Source organism: Rattus rattus, chromosome 3, assembly GCF_011064425.1.
Source record: "Rattus rattus isolate New Zealand chromosome 3, Rrattus_CSIRO_v1, whole genome shotgun sequence".
NCBI classification, from domain to species: domain Eukaryota; kingdom Metazoa; phylum Chordata; class Mammalia; order Rodentia; family Muridae; genus Rattus; species Rattus rattus.
In genome coordinates, this window is record NC_046156.1 from 198270203 (window position 1) to 198294601 (window position 24399).

Below are 24399 nucleotides of genomic sequence, written 5' to 3' on the forward strand. Positions count from 1 at the left end.
TCATCGGTTCACCAGGGTAGTATTGGGGGAATCGTTTCTTTAATATGAGCAGGATTGGTACCCTATCTGGGGTAATAGATATCTCACCCCCAAACCCATAAACCATTGAAGCAAAGCCCAGAATTGTGCTCTAAATCCATTCTGCTAATTTGTTAATATGGTCAAAATGATCTATGGCTCAGGTACGACAAACTTGAAGAACACGTTCTGAATGACTCATCACACGCTTGCCCCAGTGGTGTTTGCAGTATGATGCACACGGGCACGAATTGGAAGATCGAGCCACAGATGTCAAGCACTATCTTATTTTGAGACTTCAGTGAACGTATTCCCGAGGGGGCCTGACTCCACCCTCTCTCTGCCGGAAGTGAAGAGTCACGGAGAAAATTGCGCTGCCCTCTAAGCCAAGTTTGCTAAACTCACATGCTAAACCTCACATGTGGCATCTCAGTACTAGGAACTGAGTTATTTCACTTCTTTTTTCCTCAAACGTTTTGTATGTTTCTTCTCTGGCATGCATGGAGATTTCTTTAGAGGGTGTAAGCGAACATATGGACAATAGATTTGGAATTTTCAAATGTTTCCAAGGGTTAGGATCGCAGTGAGGTGCTAGCAAGACGGAAGCAGAGCCGTGAGTACGGATCACGTGTGGAGCTCAGGAAGGAGGTGCGCTGGGAGAGGAGCCCAGTCTCGGAGCTGGACACACGAAGAAAGGCTTGGGCAGTACAATTCAGAGCCTGCTTGCTGGCTCCGGAGCTAAGCAGTCTGCCTCTCTTCCCAGCTGTCTTTGACTTTGTCACTAGATGTCACCCAGACAGGAGAGAGAGATTCTTTTTAACCTACTGCCAGACTATTATAGTCATAAGCAGGTGCCTCATTTTGACACTAAATTGAAGAGATGCTGTTGCTACTCTTTGCTATTTTGTGGGTTCTTCTTTTGCTCACCTTTCATCCCCCGGGTTTCACCCGCTAACACTAAATAGAGAAACAAGGGTAGAGGAGAGAGAGGAATTAGAAAGTTATTTTCTAATTTCTTTTCTTTTGTTTCTTCTTCTTTGACCACTGTTACTAACAAGCCTCAAAGAACTTCCTTCAATGACCAACAACCCCTCCTCTAACGCCTCTTGGAAAACTCACGTTTATGTACCCTTTGAAAAGGTCCCAGATATCAAAACGTCCATAGTCATAGAAATTATCTGCAGCTGGCAAAACCACGCTTCTGCTAGAGCATGAGACAAATCATAGTCATCTGCTTCAGGCAGACCAAAGCAGCCCTGTGGAATGATGTCACAGGTGAGGCAGGTACAAGATAGAAGGAGGCCTGTCATTGGACAAGAAGGAAGGATGGGCGGGAGAAAAGTTTGAAGGAAGAGGAGGAGACTGGAATGGAAAGGAGGAAGAGACAGGAGGGAGAGGGAGAGAAGCCGTGGCAGGACAATATGGCGGGTGATGTTAAGATTCCATGCTGTGCCTTTGCAGGTTGTTACGAATGTTTTTAAGGGATGAATGTGTATTGGGCTTTGTATGTTTAGGTGGGCAATTATATCTTATCAATTGGACCAAAGGTTATTGTGTTCTGTGTTCTTTCATGTGTAGATTTAAATGTAATGGAGTATGGGGCAGCTGGTCTGGGCTGCCACAGAGTTAGGATGTGTGTTTCTGGCATGGAAACCTGCCATGGGAACTAGATAGGTAGAGAGATTGCTGCCAGGCTCAGAGAGAGGCCTTCAGCAGTGTGATATGGGATGGAGCAGAGCGGGTGAGACGCTTTGCTGACTGAGAATTAAGATATCCAGCAGATATCTTTGGGCACTGCGGTGCCGGACCTAGCGGGATAAAAGACAGCCTTTTTTTATTTTTTATATATTTTTACAACAACACAACCCCACCCCTACACCTGGAATTAAAATGAAAGCACATTCTTATAATCTCTCTCTCTCTCTCTCTCTCTCTCTCTCTCTCTCTCTCTCTCTCTCTCTGTGTGTGTGTGTGTGTGTGTGTGTGTGTGTGTGTGTGTGTGTGTGTGTTTCAGAAACCAAAATTCCAGAATCCTCACTAAGGGATGCAGAAATGGTAGAGCTTTGTGGAGATTTGAATGAGAATAGCCCCCATAAGTGCATATATTTGAATTGTTTGGTCTGGAGATGGTGGGATTGTATGGTAAGGATTGTGAATCACGGCCATGTTGGAGGAGGTGTGTCACTAGGGGTGAGTTTTGTCGTGGGTGAGTTTTGACATTTCAGAAGCTCATACCATTCCCAGTTAGTACCTTCCCCACCCGACTCTCTGCCTATTTGTGGATCAGATATAAGCTTTCAGATACTGCTCCAGCACTATGTCTGCCATGATGGTCTTGGACTCACCCTCTGGAATTGTAAGTCCCAATAAACCCTTTCATAAGTTGCCTTGGTCGTGTGTGGTGTTTTCACAGCAATTAGAAACTAAGACAAGTCTAGTGACCAACGCAGTGCCTTCCCCAGCAGAACTCCTAGTGTGGTGGGGCTCAGTCACAGGAGCTCCAGTTACAGGAGTCTGTAAGGACAGCTGGGGGAGGGGATGTGGTTAGCTCCAAGTGGTAAAGAATCTGTAGTATGGAATGGAGTCTGACTGCTGCAGCATAACAGAAGCCAGTGAAGGCTTCCAGAAGAGGTCCTGTTGGTGCTGCCAGAACACATGCTCTTCACAGGGTGCTGCTTTCTCTGGAGAAACTGATTTGTGGGACGAGGATGGGAAAACATTATGGGCATTACCATCATCTACAATTCTCCATGCTGCACTCTTCCCTATGAGAGCCTGATTTCTTAATCTTAAGCCTTCGTGCTGGGCTTTTTAAATGCAGCGTTGTGAACACATCTTGGGAATAGCATTGACACAGGAGAGACACACAGTGTGTGAGCTATCAGTAGCAAAGCTAGGTGGATAGAAGGCTGTGACTGGAAGGTTTCCTCCCAAGAGATTGCTTCACCCCAGGGCAGCATTCTGAGAGGTTCCAAACTGGAGACATTTACTTGTTTGAAGGGAAGTTTTTTGTTTTTTTTTTTTTTTTTTTTTTTTTTTTTTTTTTTTTGTTGTTGTTGTTGTTGAATTGCCATGGTGACTCTCCATTCAAATTTAAAATGAGGATGGAATGTAGTCACACCCCTTTCTGGTCTTCTTATTCACTTTCTTGCTATTTACCAAGCAATATTCATGATTGTCTGCTGGTAGCAGATTCAATCCTCCTGGAAACCACAAAACCTTAGTGCCAGTCATGGTGCCGTCCGTCGCAGCCTGGGGTAAATGGTGCTGTCCCAGGCTGGGTGCTGTTCTGACACAGAGGCACTAATCCTGAGCCAGTATTTTTGGTTTCATGTTCTTTCTTGGTTAAACAGTAAATTACTGTTTTGGTTTGGTTTGGTTTGGTTTTAAAGATTTATTTATGCTATATAAGGACACTGTCGCTGTCCTCAGACACACCAGAAGAGGGCATCAGATCTCATTACAGATGGTTGTGAGCCACCCTGTGGTTGCTGGGATTTGAACTCAGGACCTCTGGAAGAGCTGTTAGTGCTCTTAATCCCTGAGCCATCTCTCCAGCCCTAAATTACTGTTTGTTTTCAGGCGTGTATTTTATTTACGTTTTGTTTCCTTCAATACATCGTTCTAGATGTTAAGATTTATACACAAACCTGTGGCATTCTGCTAGGTTACTTGTCATTGCCCTGAATGCCACACCCTGAAAGCCAGTATGAGGCTGCTATTGTGATTCTAACTCTAAGGCCATATACTGCCAAATTATGTCAGATAAACAGAAAGGGAAACAGATTTAGAAATTTTTATTACAAGATATGTTCTCCATAAATAGTTTTAGTACCTCTAGATTATGTAGCTAATAAATATGGGATTTGTCAGGTTTCATTCAAGCATTCGCCAGCAACAAAAGCTCCTCGGGGTTCTTTATGAGCTTGCCTATTTAATAGCCACAACCCAACAATCTGACTTATATTTCCCTTTAAGCACTCAGGAGGCAAAGGCAGGCAGTTCTGTTGAGTTCAAGGTCAGCCTGGTCTCCAAGACAGGACCATTACACAGAGAAACATAATAATTTCCTTTTAAAAAATTATTTTATTTTATATTTCACCTGAAGGTCTGTCTGTGCATCATATGCATGTAGCACCAGTGGAGACCAGAAGAGGGCAAAAGATCTCCAGAGGTGGAGTTTCCAATAGTTATGAGTCACCCTGTGAGTTGAGCTTTGGAGAAGGGCAGTCTTCCGGAAGAGTACTCCTAACCACTGAACGGAGACATTGATATTCAATACTTGTATGCAGTGTGTACTACTCAAAACAGGCTAGTTAACAGTTCCATTTCCTTATTACTTTGTCTTTAAAGCCTTCCACATCCTTTATTTACTGGTAAATTACACTATAGGTTTTTGTGCACTATAGTTGTGCTGACTGTTTTTTTTTTTTTTTTCTTTTCTTTTTTTCGGAGCTGGGGACCGAACCCAGGGCCTTGCACTTGCTAGGCAAGCGCTCTACCACTGAGCTAAATCCCCAACCCCTGACTGGTTTTATGTCCGCTTGACCTAAGCTTTAGTCATCTGAGGATAGGGAATCTCAATAAAGAAAATATCTCCATTGGCAGGCCTGTAAAGCATTTTCTTTCTTAGTGATTGATGTGGGAGGACCATGCGGGTGATGCTATCCCTAGGCTGGTGATCCTGGATCCAATAAGAAAGCAGGCAGAGCAAGCAAGCCATGGGGAGCAAGCCAGTAAGCAGCACCCATGGCCTCCACCTCAGCTCCTGCCTCCAGGTCCCTGCCCTAACTTCCTTTGATGACGAACAACGATGGGGATGTGTAAGTGAAATAAACCCTTTCCACTCCATCTTGCTTTGGGTCATGGTGTTTCTCACAGCAAGACAAACTCTTAAGATGTTAGTCATCTCACTGATTTCCATCACTCAAATCCTTTCTGCCAAGACAACTAAATGTGAAAGATATAAAGAACAAGTCACTCCATCCTCTTGGTGCACAATCAATTAACAGTATCCATCTTTCTATTGAACTGCATCCAGCCAATGGACCAATGGTTTTACCGTCCACCGTGATGGGGAACTCAAGGGAAAGGGAGTACAAAAACAGCTAGTTGTAGTAAGCCAACAACAGCAAATGGATTTTTCAGCTTGCTTTTCCTGCTTTATACAGCACAAGATTCCTACCTACAGAATGGCTCTCCCCACAGTTAAAATGGGTCCTTTCCACATCAATCAAGACAGCCTTTCACACTACCAGGTGTAGTACAACTGAGAAGTTTATCCCCAGCTAGCTTACAAATGAACGAGACTCAGACTGTGATTATTTTACTCAGCTTTGACAACTACTAGGGGCCACCCCAATCTACTTTTTTAACTACTGGCCTGGCTACCTCCCCAGCAGTGTACCCCAAATACTTGACGTTTCTTCTGGCCACGTGCTCATGGTCCATCTCCCCTCGGTCTCCTTCTTCCTGGTCTCTCAACCTGGTCTCTCTCTCCTACCCACATAACTCAAAACCCACCTACCTTTAATCCCTCCAGTAATTGGCTGCAGTCAATTTTACTTAACCAATAGTTTTAAATTAGGGAACAAGGTTTACACAACCAAAGCTTGTAAACCCGAGGATTCGCTCAAAGCCTTCAGACACACAGAATTTAACATTACAATACAGAACACGGATCAAACCTCAACAGCCACAAGCTAGCTTAGCTAATCCCTCACTAATGTACATGAAGGCCTGCCTCCCTGGAGATTCTAGGTTAAGTAATGTTGACAAGTAACCCTGACCATCACAGCAGCTGAAGTCACAGCCTGCTGTGTTTTATTCAGTCAGTCTTAGTGACTGATGGACAAAAATGGGATCACACAGTACCAAAGAGGGGGCGTGGGGATTAAGAGTACTGGCTGCTCTTCTAAAGGACCAAGGTTCTATTCCTAGCAACTGAGTGGTAGAGCAGAGCTGTTCACAACTTCGGTTCCAAGGGTCTAATGCCATCTACTGATCTCTGCAAGTCCCAAGCATGCACATGGTACACAGACACATATGCAGGCCAAACACCATACATATAAAAACTAAAATAAAAAAATGTAAAGGGGGATCATTGTGGGGAGTAGTGGTGCATGGCCATGGTTCAGGTGCTTGGGACACTGAAGCAAGAAAATTATTTAAGCCCAGAGGCTCTAGGCCAGCTTTGGAAATACAGTGAGATCCCATTTATGGTAGGGAGCTTATTCAAGGAGAATTTAGGTGGAAATATATACATTTAATATATGTAAATATAGTCATAGAAATTCCCAAGTCAGGAGAGACCCAATGGAGAAACTTCAGAAAAGGGTTACTTTGGGGTAAAGGGGTAAACAGGTGCTGAGTGTCTTATAGAGAATCTAAGGTCAAGAAGAGGAGAGTCTAAAGAGGTAGGTAGTTGAAAAACAAGGCAGTCTAGCAGAAGAGAAAAGGACAGGAGAGCGAAAGGTCGCATTGAAGGGGCTCGATCCCTGCAGCTGTTGAGAAGGTGGGAGATCCTGTAATAGACGCTTTGCTGAACAGGCAACGGGGCCGTCTTTGTTTCTGCTACACGTGCTACATTAAGGCGGCTCTTGAGTAGAGCTTTATTTTGATCCTAGTTGATAGAAGACAGATGTCTGGCATCTGGTCCCACCACTGAGTCTGGCCACCGTTTCCGAGCAGCTGGCAATCGTGCCTGGGTCAATCTCTGTGGGAAATGGTGACTTGCCACCAGTGGTACGTTCAGATCTAGAGGGATATGGAGTGTGAAGTACTTTACCAGAGCCACATGGAAGATAAGGATTATTTGTTCTGACTTTCAGTGTTTCATATCTTAATACCCATTATCATATCAGTAATAGTCTATTACAAAATTCTTATAAAATTTTAGCACGGCATAACTGACATATTTACAGAGGTACTCCTCATGGAATAGTTACCCAGTTTCTCCTTGGTACTCAGTACCGAGCCCGAGCCCTACAGCAACAGCCTTGACTTCCTTCCTTGCCTGTTGACTCAGAGGCACGAGAAGCCTAGAGTGTCCCAGTGGCAGTCCAATTTTCAGCTCAGTGACACCATTATTATTTCTCCTGGTAAGATGTCTCCCTTGCTGGAACTGAGACCTCTCATCCAGCAGAATATATCCCTGTAGAAGACAAAGCAAGTCCTGTCAGCAGGTTGGTAAGGGAATAGTGCATGGTGCTGCCCATACCCCACCCCCTTGATTTCCAGACAGGTTAGGTATCCTGAAGGACTATTGGTGGATAAAACAGAGCCAAGGTCTGGGTCAAGGTTTCATGAAGGAAGAAGATCCTGTTGTTCTTGCCTCTGAGGTTCTAGGAAGGATGTGTATGACTGACAGCTCCCTGGCTCCAGGAGATTCAGTTGCATGCTCCTGAATTCCTCCAACAACTCCCTTCCTGGCTGCAGATGTTTCTTTCTGCCTTTCCAGAAGAAACTCTGCAACAGTCCTGCTGACTACTTAGGTGTGGGCTGGAAGAGGTGCTGCTGTGTGAAAATGGGCCAAATGACTTATTTCCTTGCACACTTGGTTTCAGTGGACAGTTTGCACACAGCTGTCACCCACGCTTACCTTACCGATGGGTAGTGGCTATTAAGTACATTGGCAGCAAGGAAGATCTTCCTCTGCTCCATCATAAACAAACACCAAATGCCCATCCGGTAGACACCCTTTCCCTGTCTAGAGTCAGAGGTCAGGCCGCTGGACCAGCCAGTACGTGCAGTGCTGCTATGAAGTCTGAACTCATTTTCCTTGAAGGTATTTTTTTTCCACATGGAGAGGTTTAATGAAAGGACGAGACAAGGGAGAGGGATGAGAGAGAGAAGAAAAGCTTGAATGCATTTTATAATACTGTACAGTGAGATGTACCTTATAAGGGCCTTGTGGGATGCACCCATGGAAAAATATATTTCTTCTCTGGTCTTTAAGTCTCACTAGGAAGGAGAATGGGGAGAAATAATTCCCCTTAAGAATTAAGCCTGATGGGGTTGGGGATTTAGCTCAGCGGTAGAGCGCTTGCCTAGCAAGCGCAAGGCCCTGGGTTCGGTCCTCAGCTCCGAAAAAAAGAGAAAAAAAAAAAAAAAGAAAAGAATTAAGCCTGATGCCGAGTAAATACCTGGTTCTTACTGAAGCCAACTCAATTTCCAGTCAGAGATGAAATGACCCATATATTTTGTTTAGACATATATTATGAACCAAGGAGGGCATACCATCCTTCCAGGACACTGACTCTGTATCAAGCAAAGGTTTGTATCCACCATCTCAGGAATGCCCCAGCTGCCCCCAGGGTTCTTTTCTCTGTGGTTCTTTTCTAAAGCACTCCTATTGGGGTACATTGTGTGAGGGTGTCTCTGTAGATTCCATTGTTAATACCCTCGGAGAGCTAAATACAGGCAAGATTTTGTTCTTCCTCACCTGCCTAAGGTAATCTAGAATTGTATCTGATTGGCTGTAAGAAAGATCTGACAGCCAATAGCTGGGTAGGAAGAGAGAGAGAGAGAGAGAGAGAGAGAGAGAGAGAGAGAGAGAGAGAGAGAGGAATCAGAAAGGAGAGAGATTCACTAGAGATGGAATCAATGGATGGACCAGAGGAAGTAGAGAGTTAGAGCTCCCCACTTGGTGAGTCTGGTTGGGTTTAGAGTGGTTGGGAGACTGCTCAGCAAAAGGCCTAAGCTTTAAAATATTAAAAAGCCTGTGCCTTTATTTATATCACTGGTGGGTCCAAGATGGTCCCGCTATACACTACCTGACATCAAGTGGAGAATTTGGGGAGAGAAAAAAAACGAACAAACAAAACCAAGAAAAACCAATGCTTCTGTGGCAAAAAGATGAAGGAGATGTAAATTACTGGGGTAAAGGTGTCTCAGCAAGGTTCCCTGAGACTGACGCATAGATGTTAAGTTGGGCAGAGGCTGCAAGGAGAATGCAAGGAAGTTCAGTGGATGGTGTGTCCACTGTGATTCTCTGACAAAAGCACAGGGTTCTGCCTGTCAGATGGCTCCGGAGAAATACGCTCGACATTCAAGCTTATGATCCCAGTTCAATCTGTGGGACCCACAGTGAATTGGGAATTCAACTCCCAATAGTTGTCTTCTGCCCTTTAAACACACACACACACACACACACACACACACACACACACAAAGTAAAATCATGGATTTACCTTCAGTCATTTCTCAAAACTTTTTTTTTTTAAGATTTATTTATTATATATAAGTACACTGTTGCTGTCTTCAGACACACCAGAAGAGGGCATCAGGTCTCATTACAGATGGTTGTGAGCCACCATGTGGTTGCTAGGATTTGAACTCAGGACCTCTGGAAGAGCAGTCAGTGCTCTTAACCTGAGTCATCTCTCCAGCCCTCTCAAAACTTCTTATGGGTCATAATTCTCCTTAAGAATTAAGCCTGATGTCAAGTAAATACCTGGCTCTTGTTGAAACCTTGACTGAAACTCAAGTTCCAGTCAGAGATGAAAATAACTCAGATATTTTTGTTTAGACATATGCTATGAACCAAGGAGAGTAATCATGTTTCCCTTTTCCCGAATTCTGTTGACAGAGGCCATCGCGAGTGCTAAGTAAGCAGTTCTTGCACTGCTCTATACGAGTAGTAATCGAGCAGTAATCGGTGGGAGTCAATCCTTTATGTTTGCTGGAGACAGCGGGAGCATGTGGGAAATGGTAGTCCTGACGTAAAACTGCAAGAGTAATTTCTAGAGGAAATGTAAAACAATAACAAAGCCCTTTGATTATTTTGTAAAAGGCTGGTATATAAATATTAACAAAATTTGAAGTCCTGGTTCTCACAAAACAAGCACAAACAGCAAGGGTCAAAATAAACATCGTCTTCCTTACAGTTAGGGCAGCTTTGGTGATATATCATGTAACATGTGTTTTATATATTTTCTGTAGCACTGAATTCTGTGACCTCATTTCAGTTATTTGGAGTATGTTTAGGCTAGGTACTTCATAGCTTAGCCAACAGGCACCGGTTTCTGCAACAAACTTACTTGTTGGGATAAAAGAAACATTGTTCTTTGTTGTTTCAAGGAAAAAAAAACTGTCTCTCTCCTGGTTTTCTTAAATGACTCATCCCTGTTGCAATAAACTCTTGTGTAAAAAGGTTTCCAAGGAGAAAAAAGAATGATTTTAGCTCGAGTATTCATTTCTGCAAGTTTTCTGGATAAATTGTATTCTCTCTAAAATTTCTAACACACTTCCGTTTTTGACTATTCAAAACCATTTCATAGCTAAGATTGGAAGAAGGCAGAGCACACAGAATTTTCATTTAAGCTTTCTTTAAATTTTTTTTTCATATAGGTGGTTTTTAAGGTTATCTTTAAACTTGTCTGGGAATGGTCTAGACGACTATAATCCCAAGCATTGTACAAGAGAGAGAGGGTCCCGAGGCTGGAGGAAAGTTGTGTTTCAGGCTAGCCAGGACTACTTAGTGAGGCACTTTCACATCGCACAACAAAAACCGACAACCACAATGAAACAATTTGTGCTGGAGTTCGGCAAACTTTAACTCAACAGCCACGTTTTTATCTCCAAGCACACAGGCTCAAATTCATCTCTGAATTATTCAAAGTAAAGTTTGCTCCACTGTGATTGCTTCATGGTCAAAGCCATGAATATTCGATATCAAGGAGTCAACTCTATTATTAGAGAGTAAGTAGGCGATGGTAGTGGTGTAAAGGGTTAAAGGGTTAGAAATCTTGTTACCCTGTTTCAACCTTGAATAATCGGAATTGCAGTCGGGTGGAGATCTGGAATGCATTCCGAACACGCTTTCTAGAAATTCTGAATCGCTATTTCAACATCACCCAAATCACTTAATTTTGGAAAGCAACTTTAGCTTCGCTGATTTTGATAGTTTTTATTTACACCCGGCCTTGAGCAGACACTGCTGCCTACTGGACAAAGCTGGACGCCCTAGAGGCAAGCAAAAGGCAGACTGACATAACCACAGCTCTACAGGGAGCCTCACTGTCTGATCTATCCATGGCCTTTCCCAGGATCGCGGTCGGTGTCCGCGGCTCACAGCTCTCCGATGCTGCTCCTAGCCGGCCGCCGGACGAAAGGAAAGAACCAGCCACCCACTGGACCCGCACCCTCGCCGCGGGGCCCCCGCTACGCATGCGCAGCGACGCCAAGTCCGTTTCCTGAGTTCTGGAGGAAGTGGCGTCGCGTTACTTCCGGCCTCCCTCTAGCTGCCATCTTGCGTCCCCGCGTGTGTGCGCCTTATCTCAGCTGGTCTGCCCGAGACCCCCTGAGCGTGAACCTTAGTCCCCCGCGCGGCCCCATTTCCACTCCGACAAGGTACAAAAAGGCTGTGGACGCCGGAGTGGGAGGAGAACGGGAGCGGGGGCGGGCATTTCCCGGCAGGAGCGAGACAGGGAGGGGACAGGGCTGTGGAGAGGAGGAAAGCGATGCGACGGACAGGCGCTCCGGCTCAGGCTGACTCTCGGGGGCGAGGGCGAGCCAGGGGCGGCTGCCCCGGGGGCGAGGCGACGCCCTCTCTTCTTCCACCTCTCGGCGGAACCCGAGGACAGGAGCCTCAGGTACCGCGAGGCCTGCGGAGAGTGGCCGGGCCGGGTAGGCCCTGGCTAGGCGGAGGCCGGCCAGGGCCGCGGGTGGGGGATGCTGGTCTGCCGTGGGGGTGAGCCCGAGTCTGGGCCTGGAAGGGGGAGGGGCGAGAGTGCTTGTGCTCTCCGGGCTCGCTCGGAGCCGACTTTTGGAGCTTTGTGGGGGTGAATTTGGGATCCAGGCCTCAGCCTGAGGAGACGTTCTCCTGAGAGTGTATTGGGAAATAACGAGCATGGAATGCTGGAGTGGGGCCGACCGTTCTTTGCTGAGGATTTCCTCTCTTTGTAGATGAAAGAAACGATCATGAACCAGGAAAAACTCGCCAAACTGCAGGCACAAGTGCGCATTGGTGGGAAAGTAAGTTTTTTTTTCTTTCTTTTGTTTTCCCTTTTTAAAAAAATTCTCTTTGCATTTCTCACATTGTTTTTTGTCACTTTGCTTGGCAGGGGATATTCGCAAAGCTAGCAAATCCAAGGGAAACGAGACCGATACCAAGAGACGTGGAGGCTTTATATTGGGGGTGAGGGGTGTAAGCAAGTAGAGAAAAAAAACCTTTAAAATGTTGCTTTACTTGCATGAAGTTCAGGACTATGGCGTGTATAAACAGTACAGAAATGTTACTTAATTTTATTAATAGGGAGAAAAGTATGTTCTCTGCCAAAGCATTGTGCACGGCTAGCCTTGAGTTGCACAAAATTGGTGGGTTATTAAGACTTTCTGCAGTGCTTTCTGAACTAAATGCTCGACAGGGTAATTGTCTTTTTCTAGGATATTTCCCTCAGTTGGTGTACTTTTTAAATTCCTGAACAGCGTTAGATTGGAAAATACTACCTGAGCACACATCTTTTCTTCTTTAGCCTTTGTGATTATGCTACAGTGGGAGAATGAAAAGGTGTTGGCAGATTGATTTCTCCTAGTCTTAAACTCTTTATTGAACTTGGTGCTGGTGCTAGTGCTAGGTCCACTCCAGATGAAGATCTCCTTAGTTTCAAGTATTGATAGTGTTAGCACATTCCTGGTGTTTAACAAGGTGTGGCGGCTTGTTGAAGCATTGTGTCTTGGTGAAACTTGTGGAGCTTCCATAGTACAAGTTTATTACCTATTAAATTGTCCTAACTTCAACCTTTACCTTAAGTTAGGAGACTTGGCACCAGGAGTAAATATCCTGTTTGTCTTTTGCTGGCAATTGTAGCCTTCAGTTTGCATTTACAACATTAACTTTAGATGTTACGCGTCCTTTTTACTTTAAGGCAGGAGCCTTCAGGTGCTAGGAAAAAACTGAATTTGTTTTCTTAGTTTCTGGAGTGATGTGCTTGTGTTCGAGGTTGTTCCTCTAATTACTAGGTTTGCCTTCTAGTGTCGTCAATCCAGGGAAAATGAAAGCCTTCAGAGTTACTCTCATAAGGACACTTTGTATCTAGTCTCTTGTTAAGCTAAGACAATGTTTCTAGTCATAATATGGGAACATTTTTTTCTGTACCTTTTAAAGAAACCTTACTTACAGGTTGAGTAAGCTATTGCCTTAGAGGAAAAATAGTGTTAAATTCACATGCTTTCAGGTGAATAATTAAAGACCCTTTTCAGTGTCAGGAAAAACTGACAATATTTTAAGTAAATAAGTGGTAGCCTGTATTTTATAGTTAAATTTTTCCTGGTGGCATTGTTCTTATTATAAAAATGTTCATGGTGTAAAGTTGAAAGTAACTTAGCATGTCATAGTGCAGAGTTGAGAGAAGACACAGATTGGACTATGGCTTGATGGGATTTTAAAATATGACTAACAATAACTGTTAAAAGTAAGCTAGGGAAGACGGAGATGCTTATGGAAATCCTTAATTGAGTGATTAAGGAGAGCCTTTTTCATGGGGAGAAGCAAAAATTTGCTCTAGGGAGGGAGGTGAACAATGCAGGGAAGAGGTCTAGAGTTCAGAGGTCTGTTTGGGTTCAGAACTTTCTACTCTTGGCTATAATAGATATCTGTATGCAGATTCATAGGTGGTTTGTATACTATCTCACCGTGAATACCAATTAAGCTATTGACTTTTCTTTGGAAACAAAAGGTACAAATGAAGCTTAGCTTAGGTTGAGACATGGCCATGTCTGGTCATTTTTAAAAAGACTATGTTAGGGCTTGTGGAAGACATTTTCACATCTGATTGACTGGTGCCTATGAAATGTCGTTCCTTATTTCCATCTTAGTCTGTCTTAGTTTGTGGGTTTGATAACTACCTTTAATTTTTTATTATGTATTTGTTTTTACTTGAAACTAGGTCTCAATTGTTTTGCTCTGGTTTACCTAGAACTCAGTAGGTGACCAGACTGGCTTCAAATTCAGAGATCCATCAGTGTGCCACCATGTTCATCTGGTTAACTGTCTTGTACAGAAGCAAAGATCTGAAAACAGTTGTAAAAGATCTGCTGTATTGTCTGCCCTCTTGCTCCCATAGGGAACTGCTCGTAGAAAGAAGAAGGTGGTTCACAGAACAGCCACAGCAGACGATAAAAAACTGCAGTTCTCCTTAAAGAAGTTAGGGGTAAACAATATCTCTGGTATTGAAGAGGTAAGGGTCAAAACGCGTGGATGGGAAGTTTAATGGTCAAGGATGAAGTAATTGTCTTGGCTCTACTGTCAGCATTGTAGTTCATGCCCCATTACATGTTTGAGTGTCTTGGGAGGTTTTCTTGCCCTATTAACTAACAAGTGATCCAGGATGTTGTGAAGGCAGAAAGATATTTCCTTACACATTCCGGGGAAGTTGTCACCTGTACTTCAAAGGGAAGAACTATACCAGTTATCCAGATTTCAGGTTTTGTTTAGTAAAAACATTGATTTTAAAGAAATCTTTGGTGATTGTTACTTGTAATAATTATTTTCTTTATAGGTGAACATGTTTACAAACCAAGGAACAGTGATCCATTTTAACAACCCTAAAGTTCAGGCGTCTTTGGCAGCAAACACCTTCACCATTACAGGCCACGCCGAGACAAAGCAGCTGACAGAAATGCTTCCCAGCATCCTCAACCAGCTTGGTGCAGACAGTCTGACCAGTTTGAGGAGACTGGCTGAAGCTCTGCCCAAACAATGTGAGTGTCCTCAGAGTCATTGTACTTGGCTGGTTGCTTAGCAACTTCTTTCTGTGATCTCAGGGTTCAGAATTGCTAAGAATGTCTTTAGGTATAGAAGGCCAACTTATATATCTAAAAGAATAGTAAACTTTTAATTACTTATGTGTTCTTGTTTATAATGTTGTCTAGTTTATCCTCGCCTATTATACTTGATTTAGTGGATGTTTGTTTTCTACCAGCTTACATGGTTTAAGTCAGACTAAAACCTTTCATCAATTAGGAATGAAAAATGTTAATTTGGGGTTTTGCTGGTACTCAAAATGTAGAACTGATTAAGCTGGGCATGGTGACTCATGGTTATTAATACTCTCCAATTAACACTTTAGAGGCTAAACTAAAAAAATTACTGGGTTCAAGACCAGCCTGGGCTATAGTTACACAGTCTCAGAAAAAGAGTAAAACTAGCATTCCATCTCCTTATTTTACAGTCTGTGTTTGGTGGCTTTTGGACTCTTTATTATTTTAAACGCAGCCCATTGTTGATGTAGTAGCCAGTGATTTGGTGTTGCACATTACAGCTGGATGGGTATTTGTTTAGTTGACTTATATGTACAACAAGCTGTGTTTCGGATTGATTTCTCTTGTGAGAAACACCATAAGCAAAAGCAGCCTGAGGAGAAAGGCTTATTTTAGGTCCCTGCACTTTACAGTCCATCATCAAGGAAAGCCAAGGCAAGAGTTTCAGGCAAGAACCGTGAAAGAGCAGTGCTTATTGGTGTGCTCCCGGGCTCACAATCAACTATTGTATTGCCTTTTCAGTTCATGGCCTCCCCCAATTAATTGTTATTGCATGGTGGGTGGGTGGGGTGTGTGTGTGTGTGTGTGTGTGTGTGTGTGTGTGTGTGTGTGTACACATAATATTTAATGTTACTTGCATGTATGGATTTAGGGCTATTTGGCCTTGTACAGCCTTTCTTATACAGGCCGAACTTGCCCAGGAACGAATGGCACTAGCCTACAGTGGACTAGTTCTCCTACATCAAGAAGCAATAAAGAAATGCAGCTGCCGGCCCCCCCCCCCCACTCTACCTGGCTGAACTGATAGGCAATTTCTCATTTGAGGTTTCTTCTCCCCGTGGGTGTTAATAACCAAGATTAACCATTACAGTTAATATGAGAACTTTATGCTGGCTGCTTAAAAATTGAATAGGAATGCAGAAGTAAATTAGGTTTACAATGTCTTGTTTTCCTCTGCTGTTGTCAGATGCTGACTCATTTTATGCTTTTATTGTTAAGGAGGGGCATCAAGATGTTTTAGGCTATCTTGGACTTTGAGAGTTTAAATGGGCTTTTAAAATTTCCACTGGTGTCTGTGCAGGTTAGAGCTGTGTGTTCTCAGAACTTGCCTCCTTTCTGTTTGGTGAAAGTTGTCTTAGGTGTGATGACCCACGGCTGTAATCTCAGTCACTGGGGAGGCTGAAGAAGGAACATTACATACAAATTGAAGAGTCTTTATGTGTTGAAAGCCTGGGCAAATTAGACTGCTCAATTTGTGGTTTTGTTTAATTAAAAATAGGCTGGGGGGTAGGGCTCAGTGGTAGTTCTTGTTTGCATATCTAAGGCCCTGGGTTGAGTCCAGTATCTTAGGAAAGGGAGAGAAGAAGAGAAAGAGTAGTGACTTAACAGCTGAAAGATACTTTAAATTTGGCCTTTTTGTTTGATCTTTTCCTTGACTGTTTGAAGTAGGTCTCCCTATATAGCTCTGGCTGGCCTGCAATTTACTATATTCTTCTTGTCTCTGTATTCCAAGTGCTATGACTGATAGGTTAGTCACCGCATGTAAGTTTTTTTTTTTTTTCGGAGCTGGGGACCGAACCCAGGGCCTTGTGCTTGCTAGGCAAGCGCTCTACCACTGAGCTAAATCCCAACCCAACACACGTAAATTTTTAATGCTTTATTTCATTCAGTGAATATTTATTGGGCTTTATGCAGTGCACAGAATATTTAGAGAAGCAGCTGGCCTCTTCATTTGCCTCCCAAATAAGCCTGACCATAATTTGGTGTGTGGTTTTACCCTGAGCATTCCTCATTGTTCTCACTATACCCAGAGGATGTTTTGTGCCCATCAAAAGATCTCCTTGATGGTGCTATAGGTGAAATCTTAGGCACCACTTGAGTGGGTGTAAGTCGTAACTTTGTATTTTATGGTTTATCTTTTGGTTGATATTTATTGCTCTAAAGAAATGGGTTGGTTGTTTTCATTTCACAGCTGTGGATGGAAAAGCACCACTTGCTACTGGAGAGGATGATGATGATGAAGTTCCAGGTAAGAATTGCTTCAGCAAGGGAGAGAAATGAATCTTTACAGAACGTTCCAGAATGGTGGTAGTATTAAAAAGTTAGAACCAGTGAGGGTGAAGACACAGGACAAGAATCTCACTGAGGAACTGAAGCTGCCCAGAACCACAGTGGTTTAAGAAAAAGCATGGAGAAGCTTAATATCTTGAGGTTTGATGTTTTTAAAAGATAGAGAAATGTTTTTCTTTTATGTTGTTAGTTTTGTTTGAAACAGTGTTTCATTATGTAACTCAGACCTGCCTTAAATTTGAGACCCTTCTGACTCAGACTCCTAAGTGCTGGGATTGCAGACAGGTGACACTATGTCCAACTAAATTATGTTGAATTTTTGTCCTGTGGAAAAATCAAAAAATTCATACATTTTCCTCTTAAGATAAATGTCTCTGGAACCCAAGAAAAGTTGAGATTGTGTCATGATCCCTTTAGTTCTGTTCTCCGTAATTAGCCAATGGATTGTTTAATTCTTAAATTGAGAGGGGATAAATGAGAAATAAAATTAAGCAAGCGTGATGTTCACTCTTACACAGAGGCTCTCAGCCTGTGGGTCTCAACCCCTTTGGGGTAGCATATCACATGTTTACATCACGATTAATAACAGTTGCAAAGCTACAGTTATTGAGCAGCAACAAAATTATTTTCTGGTTGTGGTCATCACAGCATGAGAAACTGTATGAAGGGATCATAGCATTGGGGAGGCTGAGAACAGCTGCTTCATGGCTGCCCAAAGAAATGGGGGTGACGAGTCTTCACCTCTAACAGCGTTTCCTTAGGTATCTGCAGGTTATTTGTAGAATTGGCTTTTTTCAGGATCTCTTGTTTTGATTCTTTTCTAGATCTGGTGGAGAATTTTGATGAAGCTTCTAAGAACGAGGCAAACTGAATCGAAGCAACTTCTGAAGAAGGTGACACTTGGCAGAAGTTACAATAGGAGCTGCTGTTTTATATCATGACTGCTTTTTAAAAATTTTTTGTTTATTATGGATCTGATAAAATCTAGATCTCTAATATTTTTAAGCCCAAGCCCCCCGGACACTGCAGCTCTTTTCAGTTTCGCTTAAGCCTAATTCATTCTTTGCAGCAAATTAAGCTGAAGACGCCTGGGAATAAAGTTTGGAAAAGGTTAATAAAATTCTTTGCCTAGTACCTGGTCTATTGTTTTATTTATGTGTCACTGGTGTGTGCACAGTGAGCACTTGTCTGCAGAGTTGCTTATGGCATGTGGTCAGACTCCTGGCGTTTGATGAACATTCAAGTTGGTTAGAGCGTTCTTAATGTTAGAGAGTTTGCTTCTCCAGCAACCATTAGGGCTGTTTGTTCCATGTGGTGTACGCTGAGAACAGTATTGTGTGGGTAAACCAGTTTTCTCTGGTGTTTATTATAAGCATATAGAAATATCTGTCTCTTTTAAAGATTATTTTATATGTGTGTACATCATTTATATGCCTAGCACCTGCAGAGGTCAGTAAGAGGCTATTAGGTCCCTGGAATTAAAGATGTTTGTCAACCCATGTGTATGTTTGTGCTTGGAATAGAACCTGGGTTCTCTGGAAGAGCAGTAAGTGCTCTTCAGTGTCCTTTGTCTCAGTTTCAGCATTTCATTCTAAGTTTTATAGGGTATGAACAAGTTCCTCCATTTTTCATGTATAACCTGACACTCTGAATTACTAATTTCCAAGTACTATTAAGAGACAGTTTTAAATATATACCATAGTTGCAGCTACTCCTTTAAGGTGCTCTACAGCTATATTCCAGAGTTTCCGTGCAGAGTTAATTGTGCCAAAAATTTAGAAGGAAGGTGCAGTCACATCTTGTGATCCCTCTAGGTGTAACAAGGATCCAGAGGTCTCAACTGCTTAAAAAACCCAGGTGGCTTCCAGACACTCGTGGGTCAGGTTGATTGTAAACACACTGCATCACAGCTTGCCTGGTGGTGGGGCACTCCCTGATTCTGGCATAGGAAGTCTGGTACCATTGCTATGCTTTTAAAGTAGAGTTTGTAGAGGTGGCTGCTGACAGACTGGTCTAAATCTATAAGGTTTTCCAGCTGGGTCTGTCCTAGTACAGAAGTTAAATCGGTTTTGTCCTTAACCTTCAAGTATTTTCTTTAAGATTTATGTATGTGAGTACACTGTTGGCGTCTTCAGACACCAGAAGACCGCCTCGAATCCCATTACAGATGCTTGTGAGCCACCATGTGGTTGATGGGATTGGACAGGACCTCCTGAAGAATAGTCAGTGCTCTTAACCACTGAGCCATCTCCTAGCCCCTCTGCAAGTATTCTTAATTTAGATTAAGTATACTGTGTTAGCTATGGGTTGATAAGGAAACGTTTCCCTTCATGATACCCGTTTTCAAGGAAGGGTTTTGCTACAAAGGCTGATGGATTTGATGCCTGGTTTGCTTCTGTTTTATCACAGGAGCAGCATTTAATTAGAACCTTGCCAGTCTTGTGATAGGATAGGTGACAGGTATGTCACCAGCTGGCTTCTCAAACTTAGGCTGGGAGGTGACACATAATTACCACTGATTACATCAGTCAGAGATCATTCCCTGGGATGGCCATGGTGCTGAGGAAGGACTGCCCCTACCTCCCCCCCCCCCCCGATACAGCATCATCACTTGTTTCGTCCAATTAAAATCCTAAAGGAGAGCTATAAACAGATGTAGGAAATCTGGGAGAGATGAGTTCACTTGTCTGAGTCTCAGCCACGCCCTACCTACTGGGAGGGATTTTAGGTACTATCAGGTGAGAGAAACAGACTGTTGTACTCTTCTGGTCTTGGTGATGGAGCAGTTGGTTAAGGCTGTGTTCTCCCTAGCCATCAGGGAAATGTAAACTGAGCTACTTGAGAAAGCACCTTACCCCAGCCTGAATGGCTGTCATCAAGCAATCTCAAATGGGGGGAGGATGCGGGAAATAGGAGCCCTTAATTATACTTGGTGGGAGTGTAAAGAACTACACCTTTATGGAAATCAGGGTGCTTCCCAAAATATGTAACGACCATATGACCCAGCCTTATTATTCCTGGCCACATGGACTTAGGACTCAGTATCCTACCACCAAGATACTAGTGCAGCCAGGCTCATTACTACATGTTCACAATAGCAAGGAAACAACCAACCTAGATGCCCATCAGCAGATGGTAATGAAAATGTAGTATACATATACAATGGAATTGTATTCAACTGTAAGGGAAATTCCAGAAAAATGGATGGAAACTAGGTTGCATATATTAAATAAGGTGTTATGTTCTCCCTAACATGCAGATCCTAGTTTGAAATACCCGAATACATAATGACTATAAGCATAAAGCCTTAAAAGATAGAAAAGCAGCTAGGGCTAAAGAAGAAAACGCCATGATGACATCTAATACCTTACATGCTTTTTAAAGCAATACATGCTCTAGTTTTCTGTAAGATCTAAACCAGGGATACACTACTGAGCCAGAGACATCTCCATACTGATTGAAGTGAGTGCACACGTATGCTTCCCACAGAACACTGGCTACTTGGAAACAGGTCTAGAACGGACCTAAAACTGCATCTAATTCTGCCTATTTGCTTTGTTAACTGGACACAGGTTCATTAACCCTTCCCTATCCTACACTCCAGGATGGTAAACGAGCCCGTAGACAACGCCATCACTTTGAGAGAAGTCTCAAGGCAAAGACATTTTTCAGCCTTTCCAAAACCACGATTACTAGCCTAGTCACACAGGTTTTCATCACTCCAATCAGCACAGTCTTGGATGCCATTTCTGCAGCGACTTCTGGGAATGCAGGCGCAGTCCGTGAAGAAAACAGTATCACATCTCCAGCCTGAGCACTCTGGGCACTGTGAAACTAGACAGTTGTATTTATTTTTAAAAGCATAACTTAAAAAATGTCAACTGGGGAAAAAACGCTATTGGACAAGAGCTGGCCCTTCAGGTTTAAAAAAATATTAGTGAAACTATCTCATGGGAGAACTGCAGATGATTATTGAAGATTCCAGACGTGGTTGGAAAAGCCAGAGACAATATTGCCTCTCCCCTTCAGCCCTAGCTAAACAGACTGACAATCTGCATAAACAGGGAAGGGTCCTCTTGAGTTCCTGCAGTCAGTCAGCTGAGGAACTAGGCCTTTGCTCACAGGCAACTAGCCAGAAGCAAAAGCTCTCCAGTTGCCATTCCTTTGTTACAGAGGCAGACTTCTCCTAAAGGAGAGCATGCACTTCTGTCTGAGCTCCACCGTTGACAAAGCTGACTGTCCATGTCCACTCACTATGGCCTTGCCTGCCCGCAGATGGGGATGGGTGCAGCTCAGTGTTAAGCCACTGTGGGAACTTGGTGGGGCACAAGGATAGCATTGAGGAAGGAAGGACAACGGCGATAACTAGTTTTCTTCAGAGAGCTGAAGCATTGAGTAAGCCTTTTGTAGATCTTTCAGAATTGCCAAAGAAACCCAAAGGAAAGTTGTTAGTAGACAAGAGAGCTTTCCATTGAGAACATTCTCACGCAAAACTGACTTTGTATCTTACAGAGGGAGAGCTCTTTAAATTGATACAATGAAATACTAATTAAATACTCCCTCTCCTTCCCTCTATTAACTCTTGCTTCCTTCCATCCTTCTCTCACTTTCTCCCTCTTGTCTTTCTGTCTATTTACTTATTACTTATTATTTTTGGAGATGGAAGCCAGGACCCTTAGCTTGCCTAAGCTGGCTCTCTACCTCAAAGCTGCTGCGGCCCAGGGAGTGATGGATGTAAATAGGAAGTTAGAGCTAATTTATGTCACTGGAGTACAAGGGCAGCCAGAACCCATGGAAAAGACCAACTGTGCAATTTTCATCTTCACCTGATTCATCGGAGCAGTCTCCACAGTCGTTCCTGGTGTCACACACCCTGTCCACAAATGTCCAGGTCTTCTGGTTGGGACACTTGAAAATCAAGGTTTGTGGGAGACTGTTGGGCATTTGACCTAGAGGTTACAGATAAATTATTTCTAATGGAAAAATTATTCCAAGAGAAGACTCACTCCTGACTTCAAGGTAAGAGCAGGTAGATGAGAAGACAATGCTTAAAGGGTAGTTCTGGATTTTAGCTTACTACTCCATTTTAAAGACAGGGTCTCACTGTATGGCTCTAGCTGGAGCTGGCCTCAAACTCAGGCAGCCACCTGCCCCTGCCTCCCAAGTTTTGTGATTGAAAGCACGAGCCGCCACGCCCTGGCCACTGGTCTTTACTTCCGTTTGGTAGTTAGTCCACCTCACCGCAGTAGGTATCAGATTCATCTTCTCCATCCCGGCAATCCACCTTGCCGTCACAGAGCAGAGATGGTGGCAAGCAAGTCGTGTGGTCCTCACACAGGAATCCTGGTTGCTGAGAAGCTGTAAGGCACTGGTGATATGTCCAACCTGAAAGACGGAAGGGTGCTGATGTCCTACCCTCATCTGCCCTGGGCCACTATCACCACTATTCTCCTTTCGTTCATATGCGCACTCCAAAACTCTCAAAGCACAGGCCTTCTCAACCTGACTGGTTTTCCTTTTCCATCAAAACCATCGGCATTGGCGAACAAGAGCAGGCTCACTCCTTGACTTCAAGGTAAGGGCAGGTAGATGAGGAGTCAATAAGCCTGCTCCCTGCTGTGGTGTGAGCTTTGTGGTGGCTTGGGTATATTGTTCTGCCTATTATTTTCTTGGCTGATTTAAGAACTGGTGGGTGTACCGTAAGTAAAATTAAATTGAGATGCCTTTTCTTTTCTTTTTTCTTTTTCCAAGGTCCCGTAGAATGAACTCAGGTTCTTGGACATACTGGGCAAGTGATCTACCAGTAAGTTATTACCTGCCCTCTAACTAAGACGACGATGATGAGCAATCATTTTGAGACAGCACATCTTAGGTCTTAACTCTCCACAAGTAGCTGAACACGACCTTGAACTTCTGACCCTTCAGCCTTTACCTCAGGAGTACTACTATCACAAAATTTGTGCCACCAGGACTTATGTTTGAGGTGCTAGGGGTAAAACCAAGTTCTTTCTACATTCTAGGCAAGTACTTTACCACCGAGCTATGTCCCTGGCCCCCATATGATAGTATTTTAAATTACAAATGGATCTGCTTATTCGGAAGAGAAAGGTCTTTAAAACATCTCAAGAGCTATGAAAAAAAATTGATTAAAGGGAAGACAGAAATATTGGTGGCACTCGTATCTCAACATAGTTGTGTGTTTCTACACAATCCCTAATGGCTGTGCAAATGGTACGTGGTGCGGGGATAATTGAATTACTTGCTCTGGAGTGATGGGGGTGCATTTTCATCTTGAATAATTAAGAGGCAGATGGATAAAACCAGAGTTTGTATCTCTCGATCCAGTAGGTGCTGGCACTGTTGTTTCAGAAGCAAGAATCACTAACTCTGGCCGTCTGAAGGAATTGTCATCAGTTTCTGAAATTTTGTTGTGAGGATGGGATGAGTCGGGCCTCAGTGGTGGGGATTAGTACCTGGGGTGGCGCCCATGAAGGAGAAAGGCAGAGTGAAGTGGAGTCCGTGCGGGGAATCTTAAACCCTGATGCAGGTCTAATGCTCATGGGAGGACAGGGTTAATGAAGGTCTGTGTGGGAAGAGTCTCCAACTGCAGCACAGCCCTACATCCTAAGGATGGGCTGGCTCCAGTGTGTCCTCAGTGCTGACCTTGGCTGGCTGTTTGGGAAAGTGGGCTGCTGGGTGTGGAGTCTGGCAGCCGGGGCTGTCGGTTCATAGACACCTGAGCTTGGTCTTAAATCCCTCAGGAGTTAACCAAATGAACAACAGAAGAAGCTCAACAGGGGAAAGCCAGGTATGCGGTATGCGGGTGTGTGTGTGTGTGTGTGTGTGTGTGTGTGTGTGTGTGTGTGTAATTGATTGCAGCAGTTGCACAGTTCTGGACCACATCTTACTTTGTATTCAATGCCCATTCCTCGACTATGAACTTTTGTTTTGAATTCTTTTACACTTCTTTATTTCCGTGCTTGTGTTCACATGCACGTGTTTGCCGCCGACACAAGCACATGCTGGCCACAGCAGTCATGTGGAAGTCTAAGAACGATTTGCAGCAGGACTTAGTTTTCACCCTCCACTGTGTGGGGCCTGAGGATTGAACTCAGGTCATCTCTGCAGCAACTGCCCCTCACCACTGAGCCATCTTCAGGCCACATATTTCTTTGTTCTTGCTGTGTAGTCCAGGCTGTTCTTGAACTTGTGACCAGCTGCCTTCCCCCATCCCCTAACTTGGCCTATCAGGGATATTTTTCATATTTTTTCCTTATATATAGCCCAAGTTTGATGCACCATGGAGTCTGTGTCCTTAACATCCCTGAA

At 43.6% G+C, this 24399-nt stretch overlaps 1 protein-coding gene across 2 annotated transcripts; it reads left to right on the forward strand.

The window, feature by feature from the left end:
• The first annotated feature begins 11231 nt into the window (after positions 1–11231).
• Btf3 (basic transcription factor 3) lies at positions 11232–18204 on the forward strand. Of its 2 annotated transcripts, none has more exons than XM_032898991.1 (6): positions 11232–11612; positions 11926–11994; positions 14085–14198; positions 14520–14721; positions 16973–17029; positions 17895–18204. In XM_032898991.1, the coding sequence occupies exons 1-6, from the start codon at positions 11481–11483 to the stop codon at positions 17939–17941; spliced, it is 621 nt and encodes a 206-aa protein (XP_032754882.1). In that variant the 5' UTR covers positions 11232–11480; the 3' UTR covers positions 17942–18204. The 2 variants fall into 2 exon arrangements, with proteins under 2 accessions (XP_032754882.1, XP_032754883.1); XM_032898992.1 differs by having other exon boundaries at positions 11233–11370.
• Positions 18205–24399: the final 6195 nt, after the last annotated feature.